The 17,328-nt window shown below is 39.4% G+C and overlaps 1 protein-coding gene across 2 annotated transcripts; it reads left to right on the top strand.

Moving 5' to 3' along the window:
- Positions 1–1,208: 1,208 nt before the first annotated feature.
- LOC111340868 (counting factor associated protein D) lies at positions 1,209–17,205 on the top strand. 2 transcript variants are annotated; one of them, XM_088742848.1, is made up of 9 exons: positions 1,209–1,870; positions 2,905–3,092; positions 4,334–4,574; positions 6,657–6,852; positions 12,829–13,043; positions 13,714–13,805; positions 14,607–14,765; positions 15,622–15,817; positions 16,312–17,205. In XM_088742848.1, the coding sequence occupies exons 1-9, from the start codon at positions 1,456–1,458 to the stop codon at positions 16,668–16,670; spliced, it is 2,061 nt and encodes a 686-aa protein (XP_088598974.1). In that variant the 5' UTR covers positions 1,209–1,455; the 3' UTR covers positions 16,671–17,205. The 2 variants fall into 2 exon arrangements, with proteins under 2 accessions (XP_088598974.1, XP_022803521.2); XM_022947786.2 differs by having other exon boundaries at positions 1,209–1,831.
- The last annotated feature ends 123 nt before the right edge of the window (positions 17,206–17,328 follow it).

Consider the following 17,328-nt stretch of genomic DNA (forward strand, 5'->3'; position numbering starts at 1 on the left):
TAAGAGAAAAATTTTCAATTGTGTTGAAAGTAATTCCGGGATTGAATTGGTTTTGCTTCACGTCGCTCTGTGATTGGTCCAGATAATACAAGGCGTCCTCTCAACCAATCAAATACAAAAGTTAAACCAATCATGACTTGGTCGCCCGTGCGTTCCCGCGCTTTGGTCTGTTGACTTGTTTTTACTTGGAGATCTTATTGGCTTTTAAAGTTATTTTCCTTTCCTCCGATTGGCTGTTGTGATAACTTTGGCTTTGGTTTTACGACACTCAAAAAGCACTCCAGGCAAACCCAATTTTAACTCACAGGTTCATAGAAAGGTTGCCTATTTTGACATTACACACATCAGATCAGAAGAGGTGTATGCTCCAGAAACCGTTTTTATCCGATGTTTCCCTCGGACACAAACCGAGATCCAGAAATTCTCGTGATTCATTCTGGAGCTTATCTCACGCTCTAGAAGTTAAAAACCGTCATAGGTAATGCTACTCAAGTAAGTATATCAATGAAAATCAACAAGAAATTGGAAATTGTCCTTTAGGCCTGCGCACAACGAAAATTTCCTCTAGTACCAATACAATCACCGACGAAAGCCCCACTTACACATCCAACAAACCTCCCTTTTCAGCACACTTAAACCCTTTACATTTTAAAACCAGTATTCATATTCTCTATACATTTCCTAAGGTGCGGACAAGGAGAATTTGAGTTACAGTCTGGAGATTCTGAAATTGGTGATCATTTTCTATATTCTCATGACCTTTGTATTTAATTCAAGGGTGATGGTGTAAAGAGGATTTAGAAGCCAGTCGCTCTTGGGGTTTAAGGGGTTAAATTAATTAATGCCAAAAATAAACACGATAAGCTCCATGGTAATCTGTCGTTCATCTGCACAATGCTGTGAATTTTTCATGCCTAAAACTTACAATCCTTTTTTGCTTTTTATCTTACACCATCTCTGTCTGATGCCTGCTATGACCCAACACTGTTTTCTTCTATGACTTAAGAATTGCAAACAAAATCGACTCGACTTTGGAGCATAGAACATAAAGCGTTAGTCACATTTTGATGGTAGTCTAAAAGGTCGAGTGCGCAGGAGTTTGGAAAATGTATATTATTTCTCATTTTTGTGTTCTGTCGAATCAGCTGCAGAGCCTGTATACGATGTAGGTCATTATTGACACTTAGATACAAGGTCACCCAGGGGCGTCTGTTTAGAGCCTAACTGACCTTCGAATTCGTGGCCTGTGTTTATTGCTGGTACCAGCTGGTATTGGTAAATGCTCCTAACAGGTTCCTTGACGATTCATATCCTACGATAATTGCCTTTTAAGCAGAGATAGCAACAAAAAACACTCAACTTCCATTCCCACCGGCAGTTTTTCAACTGCTTTGAGGGATGACATCACTTTCGCCGCCAATCTTATGGATGCAATAACTCAAGTGTTTAAGTACGATGTGTAAAGGAAACTTCATCGCTAATGCTGCAGTATTCTGGATTGTATTCACAATCGTCTTATTTTACCACCGAACAGATGGACAGCACTATTTTTTCGAAGAAATCCACCAACTGAAAAGCAATTTTGACCCTGATCGGAAGGAAACCGACAAAGACTTCACGGATATTTTGGAACCTGTGATCGCGTTCGAGAATGCAACTCTACTGCAAGATGACCATCCAGGAGAAAAAGAATCCCTGCCAGAAAAGATCACGTTTCCCGAGTTCTACCATGCCCAGGGAATCATTTCCCTGCCTTATGACGGGATCATTGAGCCGTTCGAAGCATGGTACGGTGGCCGACATAAAATGAGTCGCATCGACTATTACTACGGTAAGACACACCACGATGTTTTACATGACATGCCAACAGGTGATCCATTGTTTTATCATTTGAACCGGTTATATTTGTTCTTAAATATTGACACAAAAAGTATTAGGTTAATATGTAGACGACATTTCCATAGCACTTGATGTCAACCCTAATTTTTAGGATCCTTACTTTTGGATCCTAGACTGAACGTACATAGATTAATGGGTTAATTGACCACTTTTATAGGAGCTTTTCAGTTCAGGGCCAATAACACGTATACGTCATTGTTGATAATAATGCCTCGTGCTGCTCTTGATGTTTTTTTCCCGAGCGCAATATTTGTTGATCGATAATTCGGCAGCAAGTTGCACAAAAGCCTGTCGCGCCTTTACTTCGTTGGGCTCTGACGAAACAAAAAGCCGTCAACAAGCATCTTTGTCCGCCATAACATTAGAAAGTAAATGCACAGCGAGCCAATTTAAGACTGTTTATTGACCCAGCGTACCGGTATATTTCACCCGAAATAAGTAAATTCTTTTTTTTCTGAGTGTTTATTCGCGTTTTTCGAAAAATTTCATCACAGTTAAGTGAATACCATTTGGGAATTGACTGTTATTCAGCTGAAAAATTTTTGAAAATAACAGAGTTCCGAACTGGTCTATTCAACCATTTCTTGCGAGCAATATGCGCCTTAAAAATAGAATAAAATCCTCATCGGTGACATTTTTTAATGCCATAAAGGAGACACAGATTTATGATGTGTTTTCGGTTAGTCTTTTTCGCATCTAGTACTGATGGAAAGTATTGCGCCTTGTAGCCCCAAGTAACGGGCTACGAGAGAGACGAATTTTCAGTTGATGTTCTCGTTTTTAAAAAATACAGAAAAAATAATTACGGTATTCAGAGCGCAGTTAAAAATCTTAAAAATGGGATATTTCGTTAGGATCCACCGAAGTTTGTCAGCCACCTCGTTCATTATTTACGTATTTCTTGTTTAGATTCTGCATTACTCAGACAGTACTACAATATTCCTTCCCCTCTTAAACCGTTCATGTCTGTTGGTTTTTTTTTTTTTTTTTACCCCATGCATAAAGGGATGGACAAGACATTTCAGAGAGGAGACCTTATGCCGTATGGGGCCTTGATTAAGTTGGTGCCAGCTCACTGGAAGAAAGGAGATGATCTCGACAAAAACACACAGAGCTGCTGGTACAGGCCCGGATTTCGTTGGTCTCCAGAGAGGGGTCAAAGTGTCATTCCTAAAAACTTGAAAAAATTCAAGGTAAATGCTGAAGCGTTCTTGGCACAGCCCAAATCGAAACCACATACTATTCTTTTGACCAATTTTCCAGACCTTAGTTGAGAGTTGAATGCCGCATGTTTTACCCATTTGGGACTCCCGTTTTGGAAAACTAAGAAATCTTTATCGCTTTGTCTTGTTTATGGCTCAGTTGCTGTTGTCATATAAGGCAAATCTATGGGACAAGCATATATGGTCATATTCCTCCAAACTGGACATGAAATTACCCTAGAGTTCCTTAAAATAAAAATTTAAGCTTTGCCTTGGCAATAAAATGCACGCCAAGGTTTTAGTTCGTCATATGCTGTTAGTTTTTCTTGACGTAGTATAATCCTAAAAACCTTCCCCACATTCCCCCACCCCTCAAGCGACACACCTAAGCGTCTCTTTATCTAACATACATAATTCCCAGTTATGTATGTAGTGTTTACTTGATACCTCATACTGCCTGCTGTTCCGTATTTTTCTGAAAATGTCTTCTAAAGCATGATCAGGGAAAGACACTCTGCAAAAAGAGAAACAAGAGTATTGTAACGAAGGCTAGAAGATTTGCAAGTGCCACACCTAGGCAAATGGAACGGCGTGATTGGGCAGTTAGGTCTTAGGTCTTGATCCAAACGTTAAAATAACATATACACCAGAAACCAAACTATTCTTTTCTCCGCAATTATAACCTGTGACCACGAACGCTACTATACTCGGACGTCGGTATTTTGAATCTTCCTTAGCGGCCTCGCCGCTTTCCTGTGATGTAATAAACTTCGACTCAGAAAATAGCTGCTCTGAAACCGTATCGAGGGCGAGTTGGATGAAAACAGAGCACCCGATAACCAAAACGGTGACTGCTTTTGAACCATCCGTATTGGTTCTCGCCTGTGGGCTTGAATTCTGGGACGTCATGTTTGAGTGGCCAAGTTACGAAGTTGTTTTCAACGGCTTCGTCTGTATTTGAATTTCTGGGACATTTAATAAAATTTTGTACTCGGTATAATTCTAAAAACGTGATGAGAAGTTTATTTTTTTTAATATTTTTTAATGGAGGAGACAAAAATCAAGCCATCTGGGGCATACATCCCCTATGAACAACACGCTTGCAAACTGAAGCATAATTCCTGAGAAGCTTGACTCTTAATTCCCGTCTAGAAATAGCTTAACAAGGACTACCTTAGAATAGAACTTAGATGTAAGGTCGAGTCCCTTATCTTCATCGTCTCTTGTTCCAGTACATAGGCCAGGAAATCCACAGTGGGATGCCTGTGTATAAGCTACAACGTACTGCCACCGTATACAAGAAAAACAACACCTACACATTGTATGTGACAAAAGCCAAACCTTACAAGCCTGTACGTTATGTCATGCACGGATATGACACTCTTTTGCACTCATTTTACGATCATTACGTGGTGGATTACCTCTCCTTTCATGAATGGGACTTTGACTTTGATGTCATGAAAATCCCAAAAGGTAAGTAAAGATACACTGCGCATGACATATTTACGGGCTGGGTTACTTCAAAGGAGGATTAGTCAGGTATCCCACAATTCTACGCTTCGAACTATATGATCAATTTGCTCTAGTCACGTAATCACTCAGTCGAGATGGAGGTAGTTGAGATCAACAGAGAAGTGCTCTCGCGTTCGCCAATAATTTATGTCAACTGCTTGGATTTGGATAGTCAGACTTACATCAAACTTTCCAATTTGGCTTGTTGTCCGAGACTTCCAGGCTTCTCAATGTGATATTCTTTCAATATACCCAAACAGCTAGAGGATGAAAGCAAAGATCGAAGACGTTCAGGGATTATAATCTTCGAATTCGATTGCGTCGAAAATCGGTCTCTTGCCGCTTCGGATATTCGACCATATGACGAATGTGAAGGAGAAAACATCCCAGAAATGCCCTGGCTAGACTTACAAGTCTCAAATTGTAATATTGCAGTTGTTACCCGACGAAAGGAAAAATCGCCGTGAAAAGCCAGCCTTCTGAAAACGTGGCAAGCGACTCGAGTTACCAAAAGAAATAAAGAAAACACTCCATCACAAGATACTAATCTTAATTCGGGAGCAAACCTTTACACAGATGTACTAAAAGGGGCATTTAATACAGGTAGCAAAGGCTATTGATCGATCAAAAGCGGGCCGGGTGATACACCAGTCGAGGAAAGATGTCAAAATTTTGGCGCCAATGTAAGCAATTTTCAACGGCCACACATTCCTACAAAATTTGGGGACTTAAGGGGACCTTCGCTAATATTGAAAAGTGCCATTATTCAGGCACCACCAGGCGGAATAATATGCTGAAGTACCCACCAATAATAGCACAACATGCAAATATCGATCAAGCGTTAGAGTAAAGCACATAAACAAAGCCACTCAGTCGTGCATACCACTCATAACAAAGGCGTTTTTTTTCCATTTAGAGAAGAGCAAGTTCAAGTACTAAACTACTAAAGTCAACTTAACTGTTACAAGAATACATAAAACCGTTCAAATCACCTTTCGTGCTCCTGAATAAGGACAAACAGCCGTTTAAAATTCAGTCGACTTTCCAGAGCGTGCACTCGAATTCGATGCAGTGTGACACCTTCTCGTCGATAATAACGGCAAGGGCTAATGGGATACCCGACCAATGGGATAACCTCCTTTGGTTACTTCCAAAGATTTCATTCTTACTACCATTACCCTTTCACACACTAAGATCGGTATGCAAATTCTCCAAACAATTCCTATGGTTCTTACAAGGAGAATTTGTTTAACAATCAGGAGCTCCTTGAGCTTGCGATCATTTTCTTTATTCTCATAATCTGAAGCCATAATTCAGCAGTATTGCTGTATGGAGACAATAGATGCTAGTCACTCTAAGGATTTAAAGGATTAAAAACCACAAAACCAAAGAAATCACAACAATCAATTGAATCAAACGTAAGAACTTCAAGGACCCCATAAAAAAATTCAAATCATAAAATCAAGCAAAATGGCGGAAGCAGAAGAAAACGCGCTTAATCAAACCGCGATTGGTTTAAGTTCTGGATCTGATTGATTGAGGGGATGGCCTGAGAAATGTAAACCAATCAGAAAGCTCAATTGAGCGAAACGAAAGAATCCGGCCCGAGATGACCTTCCTCATTTATTGCTGCAATGACCTCCCCACCCCGTTTCATGTTACATCCCCCCCCGTTACATCCCAACTCATCGGCAGAACAATACCGCACACTTTTACAGAGAACAAAGATACATACAAAGAGCCAGACATCCATTTTAGCTGAAATTTAGAAATAAATGGCTTAACTAAAGCCACTGTAATAAGGATTGGAATATATACCTCTTCTGATCTTAAGAGAAATATCTCATTGTATTGTACACGAAGAAGACACTAATCCAGGCAGATCTAATTCAGAACTTTTGCACGCAAACAGGACCTACGTGGAAATCTCAATAAGGATGATACGACATCTAAAAACGTTTCGACTCCTATCATTCCTTTTAACGAAGCCCCTCCTTTCACCTGTTTTTATGTTTATTTGTTAACATTTTTCTCAACAAAAAGGAGCCTCCTGCAAAAAGAAGATTCAAAAGATGAAATCAAGATACCACTTTAACCCCATGGCAGAATTTATGCATGAAAACTTTGAAGACGGGGAAGTGGAGCAAATGTTTGAGGAATTTAAGAGAACACACAGCAAATCTTACGACGATCCTACAGAACACGAACAGAGAAAACACATCTTTCGACATAACATGAGGTCAGTTTAGAGTTTTCTTTCATAGACCTGTTATATAATTTCAAGAAAATTATCTTAAATAAAACCTGCCTTTAGGTTTTTTAAAATGAACACTTCTAATAGCCTCTTTATCATAAAAACTTTTTAAAAGAAGAAAAGTAAATCGCAATTGTCGCCTACAGAACACAACAGCTTTTCTTTGTAAAAAAAAAAAACATGATAATAGGTAAATAAATTTGCTTTGCTTTCGAAATCGCAACTTCATGGGACCTTTTCTAACTGTCTGAATATCAAAAAAGAAAAACCAACGCATCAACAGAATAACAATGCAATCAATTGCATCGCAATTAAAAGATGCAAGAGAAACTTAGATAAGGGCCCCACCGATTCCAATCTGATGGTATGGGAGATACTAAAGAGACAATATGTTCTACTACATTGAAAAGATACCCAAGATACTGACGTAACAATCTGATCAACTATAATCTATTATACGCAAGACACTAACATAACAATCCCATCAACAATACTGTAAAGATGCACGAGATACTAACGTAACAATCTCATCAGCTACAATCTAAAGATGCGCGCAAGAGAGACTAACGTAACAATCTGACCAACTACCGTCTAAAGATAAGTGCGAGATAAACTAACGTAACAATCTGATCAACTACAATCTTAAGATGCGCAAGAGAAGAACTAACGTAACAATCTGATCAACTACAGTCTAAAGATGCGCGCATGAGAAACTAACATAACAATCTGATCGCTTACAATCTAACGTTGCGAGATAAACTAACGTAACAATATGATCAACTACAATCTAAAGCTAACATAACAATCTGATCACTTACAATCTAACGTTGCGAGATAAATTAGCGTAACAATCTAATTTGAATATATCAACAAAGTTGAAATGGTAAATTGGCCACCGTAACGATTACAAAAGCTGACGTTTCAAGCCTTAGCCCTTTGTGTGCTTTTAAAGGCAGAAAATGGAGCTACGTTATTGGTGGGAACATGGCAACGAGAAAAACACGAATAAATTACTTCAAAACAATCCAGAGACAAGCGCTATCATTTCGAAGCCTCCGCTCATTTCATTCAAACGCGACAAAAACATAGGCAGTTTTTTGGTCAGAAGTTCTTTCAAGACTGATGACCAACCAGGCACTTTCAAATGCACTCGTGCACGATGCAAAACGTGTCCTTTTATTCACAACACTGATAAAATATCGGGACCCAAACGATCCATTAAGATCACCAATCACTTCACGTGCACCTCCGCCAATGTAATCTATTGCATAACTTGCACTTATTGCAAAAAGACATACATCGGCGAAACAGGCAGAAGACTAGGTGACCGATTCCGAGAACACCTTCACGGCGTGGAAAAGAATGACAAGGACACATCGAGACCAGTCGCTAGACACTTTAATTTACCTAATCATTCTAAGCAACATATGGCAGTCTGCGGTCTTTCCTTACACTTAGGTAGCACGGAAAGCCGTAAAACTCTTGAACAAAAGCTCATCTTTCAAACCGGCAGTCTAAATCCCTACAGGGATCAACGAACGCTTTTTATTCCACTAATTTATTCGTGTTTTTCTCGTTGCCATGTTCCCACCAATAACGTAGCTCCATTTTCTGCCTTTAAAAGCACACGCAACCCACAATTTCTCTATTCGCTCCGACGAAGGGCTAACGCTCGAAACGTCAGCTTTTATAATCGTTTCGGTGGCCAATTTACCTTTTCAACTTTGCTGATACATCCAAATTATTTCGTTACCCCCACCGACGCAGCCCCAAACAGTTTCTTTAGAAACTATCAGCCTTTATTCATAACGTAACAATCTGACCAATTACAATCTAAAAATAAGTGCGAGAGAGACTAACGTAACAATCTGATCAACTACAATCTAAAGATGCGCGCAAGAGAGACTAACATAACTATCTGATCTCTTACAATCTAACGTTGCGAGATAAACTCAGTAACGCAACAATCTGATCGACTATAATCTAAAGATAAGTACGAGAGAGACTAACATAACAATCTGATCTCTTACAATCTAACGCTGCGAGATAAACTCAGTAACGTAACAATCTGATCAACTACAATCTAAAGATGCGCGCAAGAGAGACTAACATAACTATCTGATCTCTTACAATCTAACGTTGCGAGATAAACTCAGTAACGCAACAATCTGATCGACTATAATCTAAAGATAAGTACGAGAGAGACTAACATAATAATCTGATCACCTACAATCTAAAGATAAGTGCAAGAGAGACTAACGCAATAATCTGATCAACTACAATCTAAAGATGCGCGCGAGAGAGACTAACATAACAATCTGATCATCTACGATCTAAAGATGCATGTGATAGTGATGTAACAATCTGTTCAACTACATTCCTAAGATGCACGAGATAGACTAACGTAACAATCTGATCAACTGCAACTTAAAGATACACGAAACAGACTAACATAACAATCTGATCAACTGCAATCTAAAGATGCACGCGAGAGAGACTAACGCAACAATCTGAACAACTCAAATCTAAGGACGCACGTGATACTAACGTTACAATCTGATCAACCGCAATCTAAAGATGCGCGAGAGAAGGACTAACGTAACAATCTCATGAACCACAATCTAAAGATGCACGTGATACCAACGTAACAATCTGTCAACCACAATGTAAATGTGCGCGAGAGAAGGACTCACGTAACAAGCTGATCAACTACATTCTAAAGATGCGTATGAGAGAGACTAACGTAACAATCTGATCAACTAAAATCCTCAGATGCACGTGATACTAATGTTACAATCTGATAAACCACAATCTAAAGATGCACGAGAGAAGGACTAACGTAACAATCTGATTAACTACAATGTAAAGTTGCGGGAGATACTAACGCAACAATCTGATCAGCCACAATCTAAGGGTGCGTGAGAGAAGGACTAACGTAACAATCTGATCAACTAAATACTTTAAATATGCGCGAGAGCGACTAACGTAACAATGCGATCAACTAAAATCTAAAGATGCGCGCCAGAAAAACTAACATAACAATTTAATCATCGACAATCTAAAGGTGCACGTAAGAGACTAACGTAACAATCTGATCAACTACATTCTAAAGATGCGCGAGAGCGACTGACGTAACAATCTGATCAACTACATTCTAAAGATGCACGTGAGAGAGACTAACACAACAATCTGGTCAACAACAATCTAACGAAGCAAATATACCAACGTTACAATCTGATCAACTACAATCTAATGATGCGCGAGAGAGAGACTAAAACGAAACAATCTGATCAACTAAATCTAAAGATGCGCGTGGGAGAGACTACCGTAACAACCCGATCACCAACAATCTTAAGATGCGCGCGAGAGAGGGACTAACGTAATAATCTGATCACCAACAATCTTAAGATGCGCGAGAGAGGGACTAACGTAATAATCTGATCAACAACAATCTTTAGATGCGCGAGAGAGAGATTAACATAACAATCTGGTCAACTGAATTCTAAAGATATAAATGTAATTACGTTACAATCTGATCAACTACAATCTTAGGATGCGCACGAGAGACTAACGTAACAATCTGATTAACTACAATCTAAAGATGCGCGTGATACTAACGTAACAATCTGATCAAAAACAATCTAAAGATGCGCGTTATACTAACGTAACAATCTGATCAAAAACAATCTAAAGATGCGCGAGAGAGAGACTAACGTATCAATCTGATTAACTACAATTTAAAAATGCGCGAGAGAGACTAACGTATCAATCTGATTAACTACAATCTAAGAATGCGCGAGAGAGACTAACATATCAATCTGATTAACTACAATCTAAAGACGAGAGAGAGACTAACGTATCAATCTGATTAACTACAATCTAAAAATGCGCATGATACTAACGTAACAATCTGATCAACTACAATCTTAAGATGCGCAAGAGAACTAACGTAACAATCTGATCAACTACAATCTAAAAATGCGCGCAAGAGAGGCTCACATTACGATGTGATCAAGTGCGATGTAGAGATGCACAAGATGCTAACGTTACGATCTAATCAACCACAATCTAGAGTTGTGGGAGAAAGACTGACGTGCCAATCTGATCAACAACAATCTTAAGATGCGCGCGAGAGAGACTAACGCAACAATCTGATCAACTACAATCTTAGGATGAGCGAGATAGACTAACTTAACAATCTAATCAGCTACAACCTAAAGATGCGCGCGACAGGCTTACGTAACAATACGTATGATGGACGATCCTCGCAGTAGATAGCGCTATTTGAGCAATAGCGAAATTCAGACCTGAAAAAAATCAGGCCTGTACGGGACTCGAACCACTGACCTCTGCGATACTAGTGCAGCGCTCTAACCAATTGAGCTAACAAGCCAACTGAGAGCAGGCCGTTTAAGTTGATTCGTAATGAACCCGTGAAAGTGATAAATGAGATAGAATAAATATATGAAAATCATATATTTTCAACAAAATATATTCAAAATATATGATTTTCATATATTTATTCTATCTCATTTATCACTTTCACGGGTTCATTACGAATCAACTTAACGGCCTGCTCTCAGTTGGCTTGTTAGCTCAATTGGTTAGAGCGCTGCACTAGTATCGCAGAGGTCAGTGGTTCGAGTCCCGTACAGGCCTGATTTTTTTCAGGTCTGAATTTCGCTATTGCTCAAATAGCGCTATCTACTGCGAGGATCGTCCATCATACGTATCAAATACCGCAGTTCAAAATATATGATTTTCATATATTTATTCTATCTTACGTAACAATCTTACCATCTACAATCTAAAGATGTGCATGATGGTAACATAATTAAATAACGATCAGATCAATTACATTCCAAAGATGTACGAGAGAGACTAACGTAATAATCTGATCAACAACATTCTAAAGATGCGCGCGAGAGAGACTAATGTAACAATCTGATCAACTACAAATATACTTGCGTTACAATCTGATCATCTACAATCTAAAGATACACGAAACAGACTAGCGTAACAATATGATCAACTACATTCCAAAGATGCGCGAGGGCAACTAACGTAACAATCCGGTCGACTATAATCTAAAGATTCGCGAGATACTAATGTAGCAATCTGATCAACTACAATCTAAAGATTCGTGAGATACTTAAGTAACAATCTGATCAACTACAATCGAAAGATGCACGAGATTCTCACGTAACAATCTGATCAACTACAATCTAAAGATTCGTGAGATACTAGCGTAACAATCTGATCGACTGCAATCAATGGATCCGCGAGTTAGTAACGTAACGATCCGGATCAAAAAGCCGGAATCTGACGCTGCGCGCGATACTAACTAAACAATCGGATGATATGGACACTGGAGCCGGATGCGCCGGATGCTACTACCGTCGAGTTTGATTACGTTTGCCATGAGTGCTCCGTAATGGTGTTTATGGTATTTCCATCGTTAAATTTTCATCAATAGGTAAACATAGAAACATAGCACCATGTTTAACTTCTGTCACGATCTTGCGACACAGAAAAAGTGCGATCGTTCCAAGTGGATTAGTATCAAACTGCACCATGCTCTACTAACTGAGCAAAGGAGAACTTAAGTTGTTGGCCATAAGCTACATCTCGTGTGAGAAGCCTTTCGCATCAGATACTTTGACCCCTAAGAGTGATTAGCATCGAATTTCTCCTTACAATATCACCCATGACTCAAACATTAAGGTCATGAGAATAAAGGAAATGATCACCAACTAAAGGAATGTTTAACAAATTCTCCTTGTCAGCACTTTATAAATATTTAGATAATAGTATGGAGAGTTAAATAGCACGATGTGGACATGTACAACGTCCTTTGTGGACACTCTCTTTAATAAATTATTTTCATTTTCTGTATTTTTTTTGTCCTGTGTGATAATAAAGAAACAAAAACATGCCCCTTTCCTTTACTTTTTATCTCAGGTTTATAAGCTCAAAGAACAGAGCCGCGTTGAACTTCACGTTGGCGCCAAATGAACTAAGCGACGTCACAGACGACGAGTTTGAAATGTACAAAGGTCTGTTAATTGATCCCGGCGGGGGTGGTGACGAGGGACTCAAGAAACAGGAAATACCAGAGGCAAGATTTAATACTCCTAATACACCGCTTCCCAAGTGTCTCGACTGGCGTGAATATGGTATGTCTTTTTAGTAAAAATGCTGCGAGTGTTTAGGTAGAGCATTTTCGATGGAATGTCAAAAAACAGAACTGAACAGAACTGAACTGAACTGAACTGAACTGAACTGAACAGAACTGAATACCAGAACAGAACTGATGCATGGCTTTAGTAGTCTGAGAGCAAAATGACATCACAATGATGAAATGGCGATGTTTAAGCTGTAGGTTAGTCACCAATTGTTTCATGAATGGTACACTCTTGATTTTGGATATCAGTTAACAGAAGGGCCAGCATCACCCATTTCAGTCATTTCAAGTTAAATGAAATTCCAGTTGCGGAGCATAAGGGGATAATTTTAAAGGACTTAAATGTGCCTTTTCCTTCGTAAACTCATAACTAAAAGCACAGACTACAGAACTAAGATAAATCAGATTTTGATGATGGTATAGTTTATACCGAAATATAACTGTCACTTAACATCTTGATTTTCTGTTCATTTGTTGTCAAATTTAAAGACACGATGAATTTACACGGTCTATCGTTCATCTTTTATGTTCTCAAATTATCATCTGGTTCTGAAATTGACCAATCCTAGCACATGTACTGACTAAAAGATATAGCTTAGTTGAATCAAGAACTTAAACTGAACCATCTAGGCGGTTCTCAACTAACAAAAGATATTTTTCAGGTGCAGTGACCCCTGCCAAGGCTCAAGGCCTATGTGGTTCATGTTGGACCTTTTCCTCCACTGGACCAATAGAGGGAGCTTATGCAATCCAGGTGAATTTGTAACTCTTTATAATGCACGTTAATTAAGCTCTTTACACCCCTAGCTACGTTGCTTTGCATACTCTCCATACTGTTCTCTACACATTTCCTAAGGTGCTAACAAGGGAAATTTGTTTAACAGTCAAGAGCCTCTTTAGTTGATGATCATTTCCTTTATTCTCGTGACCTGTAATTTGCGATTCCGTGGTGATATTGTAAGGAAAAATTAGATGCTAGTCACTATTAAGGGTCAACGGGTCACTCAACAACAATAACAAAATATAATATTCACGAGATCGAGATTACATTTTCTTATCTTCTGGTACTCAAGAGCGCACAAACATATCGAAGTAAGAGGAAGTAGTCCAAAAATTGTATTGTAGTTGAGACTAAACGAAGAAATTACAATGGTAACTCCCATGTTTAACCCCTCAGGGTAACACCACGACAAAACAACGATCAACTGTTACAGGTCGTGATATTTAACAATTTTTCTAAAGGAGGGGGAACACTATGTCTTTCAACATTCACTGTAGCCAAGCATAACGGTATAAAATGAAAATTACCAGAAAAGCACATACCTTACCCTCTACCTGGCGTTATTACATGACAAGCTTGTTTGCCGAGTGCAATAACTGGGGAGCTTGGTGACCGCCGAAGGAAACCGAAACGAGGCAATGTTAGTGGTGAGACCAGTCCTTGGGAACCTTACAGTTCTTACGCCGTGAATACATCAATATATACGATGTTCCAGTGGAGTTTTCATAGCACATTTTAAAATTTGTAACTAAGAACCATTTCTTGACACTATAGACCGGGAAACTCCTAGATGTGTCAGAACAGCAACTCATGGACTGCAGCTGGGGATTTGGTAACAGTGGTTGTCGAGGAGGTTACTCATGGAAAGCTCTTGTCTGGGCCAAGAAACACGGGGTAGCCTCCAGCAGCAGCTATGGCAGGTATCTTGCTCAGGTCAGTATGGTGATGTGTTGTGCTTTTACGAGCGAATCCTGCAAATTCAGGAAGAAGGGAGAAAGTAGAAACCACGGCGCTCTGCTATCGCCCATCTTTTATTGAAAGAGAGAATTGAGGTAAATGTTATCGGAACTCAATGAAAAGCACGCCTTTTATTTGAAAACAGCTCAAGTTTTTAAATAATCAGAGGGAGCGTTTGACTGATAAACTAAATGCGCTTAAAGGGGGTAAGTTTCCAAAGAAACTGTGGTGATGCGTCGGTGGGGGTAACAAGTAATTGGTGATATCAACTAAGTTGAAATAGTAAATTGGCCACCGTAAAGAGTTAAAAAGCAGACGTTTCGAGCGTTAGCCCTTCGTCATTCGCTCTGACAAAGGGCTAATGCTCGAAACGTCAGCCTTTTAACTCTTTATGGTTGCCAATTTACTTTTTTAACTTAGTTGATATTACTAAATGCGCTTAATTCTGACATTATAAGCTTAGAACCTATTCTGCATCTGTCCGACTGGAACTGTTGATGATGGCATATCTGAGAAATTTTTAGAAATTTTTAATTGAATGTCGAAAGTAATCCGGGATTGCTTAGGTTTTGCTTTGCTTCGCTCTGTGATTGGTCCAGAAAACTAGCGCCGTCCTTTCAACCAATCAGATGCAAAGCTAAAACCAATTACGACTTGGTCGCCCACGTTTTCCCGCGCTTTAGGTTGTTTTTACTTTGAGTTCTTATAGGCTCTTAAAAGTCTTGCTTCTTTTTTGCCGTTGTGGTTATTTTGGTTTGGATTTACGACACTCGATCGAAAAGCACCCTGTCTGCTTATAGTCTAACAATATGGCCCCATGTGACACACACAGGAAGGATTCTGCCACTGTGCCAAAGAGGACGGTTGTGATGTGGTGAAATTCAAGCGAGTGGTGACTGTGAAGAAAAAAAACGCAGAGGCGTTGAAACAAGGCCTGGCCAAGTTTGGTCCGGCGTCCATAGCTATCAGCGCCAGTCGAAAAACTCTGAAGTTTTACAACTCTGGCATTTATGATGATGAGGATTGTAGTGAGTAAAACTCCAGGAGTGTCTACACTAATTTCATTATCAGGGCCTGGAAAGGTTTTCCAATTGTTGTCGTCGCAGCCGTGGAAAAGAAGAGACGCCATTCACATATTTTAGGGATTTGTTTTTTTATTTCTGTTACCTTCCTCTAATTGTCTTTTGGCCAAGAGTTTCCTAACTCATAAAGAAGCGGAGGGAGGGTTATTACGACTGAGGAAATAGAACAGACTCTTTGTCAATAGATGGTATTGAAGAGCCGTGGGTCGGGGGGAGGGTTGGGGTACATATGATCCTTCTTCCTATTTATCAAGGAAAACGAATGATTTTGGAAAAGTGATGGCAATCTGGCGCCCTGGCGCCCCCACCCCCCCCCTCCCTTCTCTCACACACCAGGAAGATGCCACTATCGGACCCTTTACTAGACAAGCGTTGATACTCTTAAAGTTCAAAATCGCTTATGAACTCTTTTCTTCAACATGGTTTTCTCTTCCTCCAAGGCACTCAAACAAACCATGGTGTTGTAGCAGTTGGATACGGTGAAGAAAATGGCACCCCTTACTGGATAGTAAAGAATTCGTGGGGAAAATTTTGGGGTGAAGAAGGATTTGTAAAGATTGCTATGAAAGATAACTTATGCGGAGTCCTAACTAACGAGCCTATTTTTGTAACCATGAACGAAACTCTTGATGACGCGTGTGAATCTTATCCATTCATGAGGATGAAAAAACAGAATTTTGTAGATGTGGAAAGAAGACTGAATGTGACAGCTTTAAAACTTTCGCCATTTGATTACAAGAGGTCAAGAACGCGATTTAAAGAACTTGCCGAGGAGCCAGATAAAAAAACATTTTCTTAAATTGACGATTAGTCTTTTTAAAACCGGCTACAGCCGATTTAGTTCATTTTTCAATTCAATATGCTACGCAGTTACAGTTTGGGGGAATTCGGAGAATACTAGGTATTCCTTAACCCTTTAACTCTCACGAGTGACCAAGACAGATCTTCTCCTTACATTACCAATACAATATCAAGCAGACAAGTGATGAGAATTAATAGAAATATAGATTAGGGGATTATTAGTTGATCCAATACCAAATTCTCCAAAGTAACATCATAAGAATTGTATGGCAGACAGTAAGGAGAATTACAAATGAGATCTTGGGGAGTGAAAGGGTTAACAGTTGGTTTTAGAAATTGAGCGGTTCTGGCGCCTATTTATCGAGCCCGGCCTACATTTGAAAATTTGATTCTAAGGAATAACAGGGCAGGTCCCAGTTCAAAAACCTTTCAATTTGTTTCGTTTCCTGATACTTTTACTGTTGGAATTTCGAAACTATTAAAATCTCGATCTTGTGTGTAAACGCAGCAAACAACTAAAAAACTTAACGGAACCGGTAACTACCGGATTTTTCGAGAAACGGGCTCCTGGTTTAACCACGAAGGTCAGATGTATTTAATCTGACATTCCATCTGAAGATCGAAAAAAGAAGGGCACGCTAATACGGAATATCACA

The sequence above is a fragment of the Stylophora pistillata genome, chromosome 13 (genome assembly GCF_964205215.1).
Source record: "Stylophora pistillata chromosome 13, jaStyPist1.2, whole genome shotgun sequence".
NCBI lineage: Eukaryota > Metazoa > Cnidaria > Anthozoa > Scleractinia > Pocilloporidae > Stylophora > Stylophora pistillata.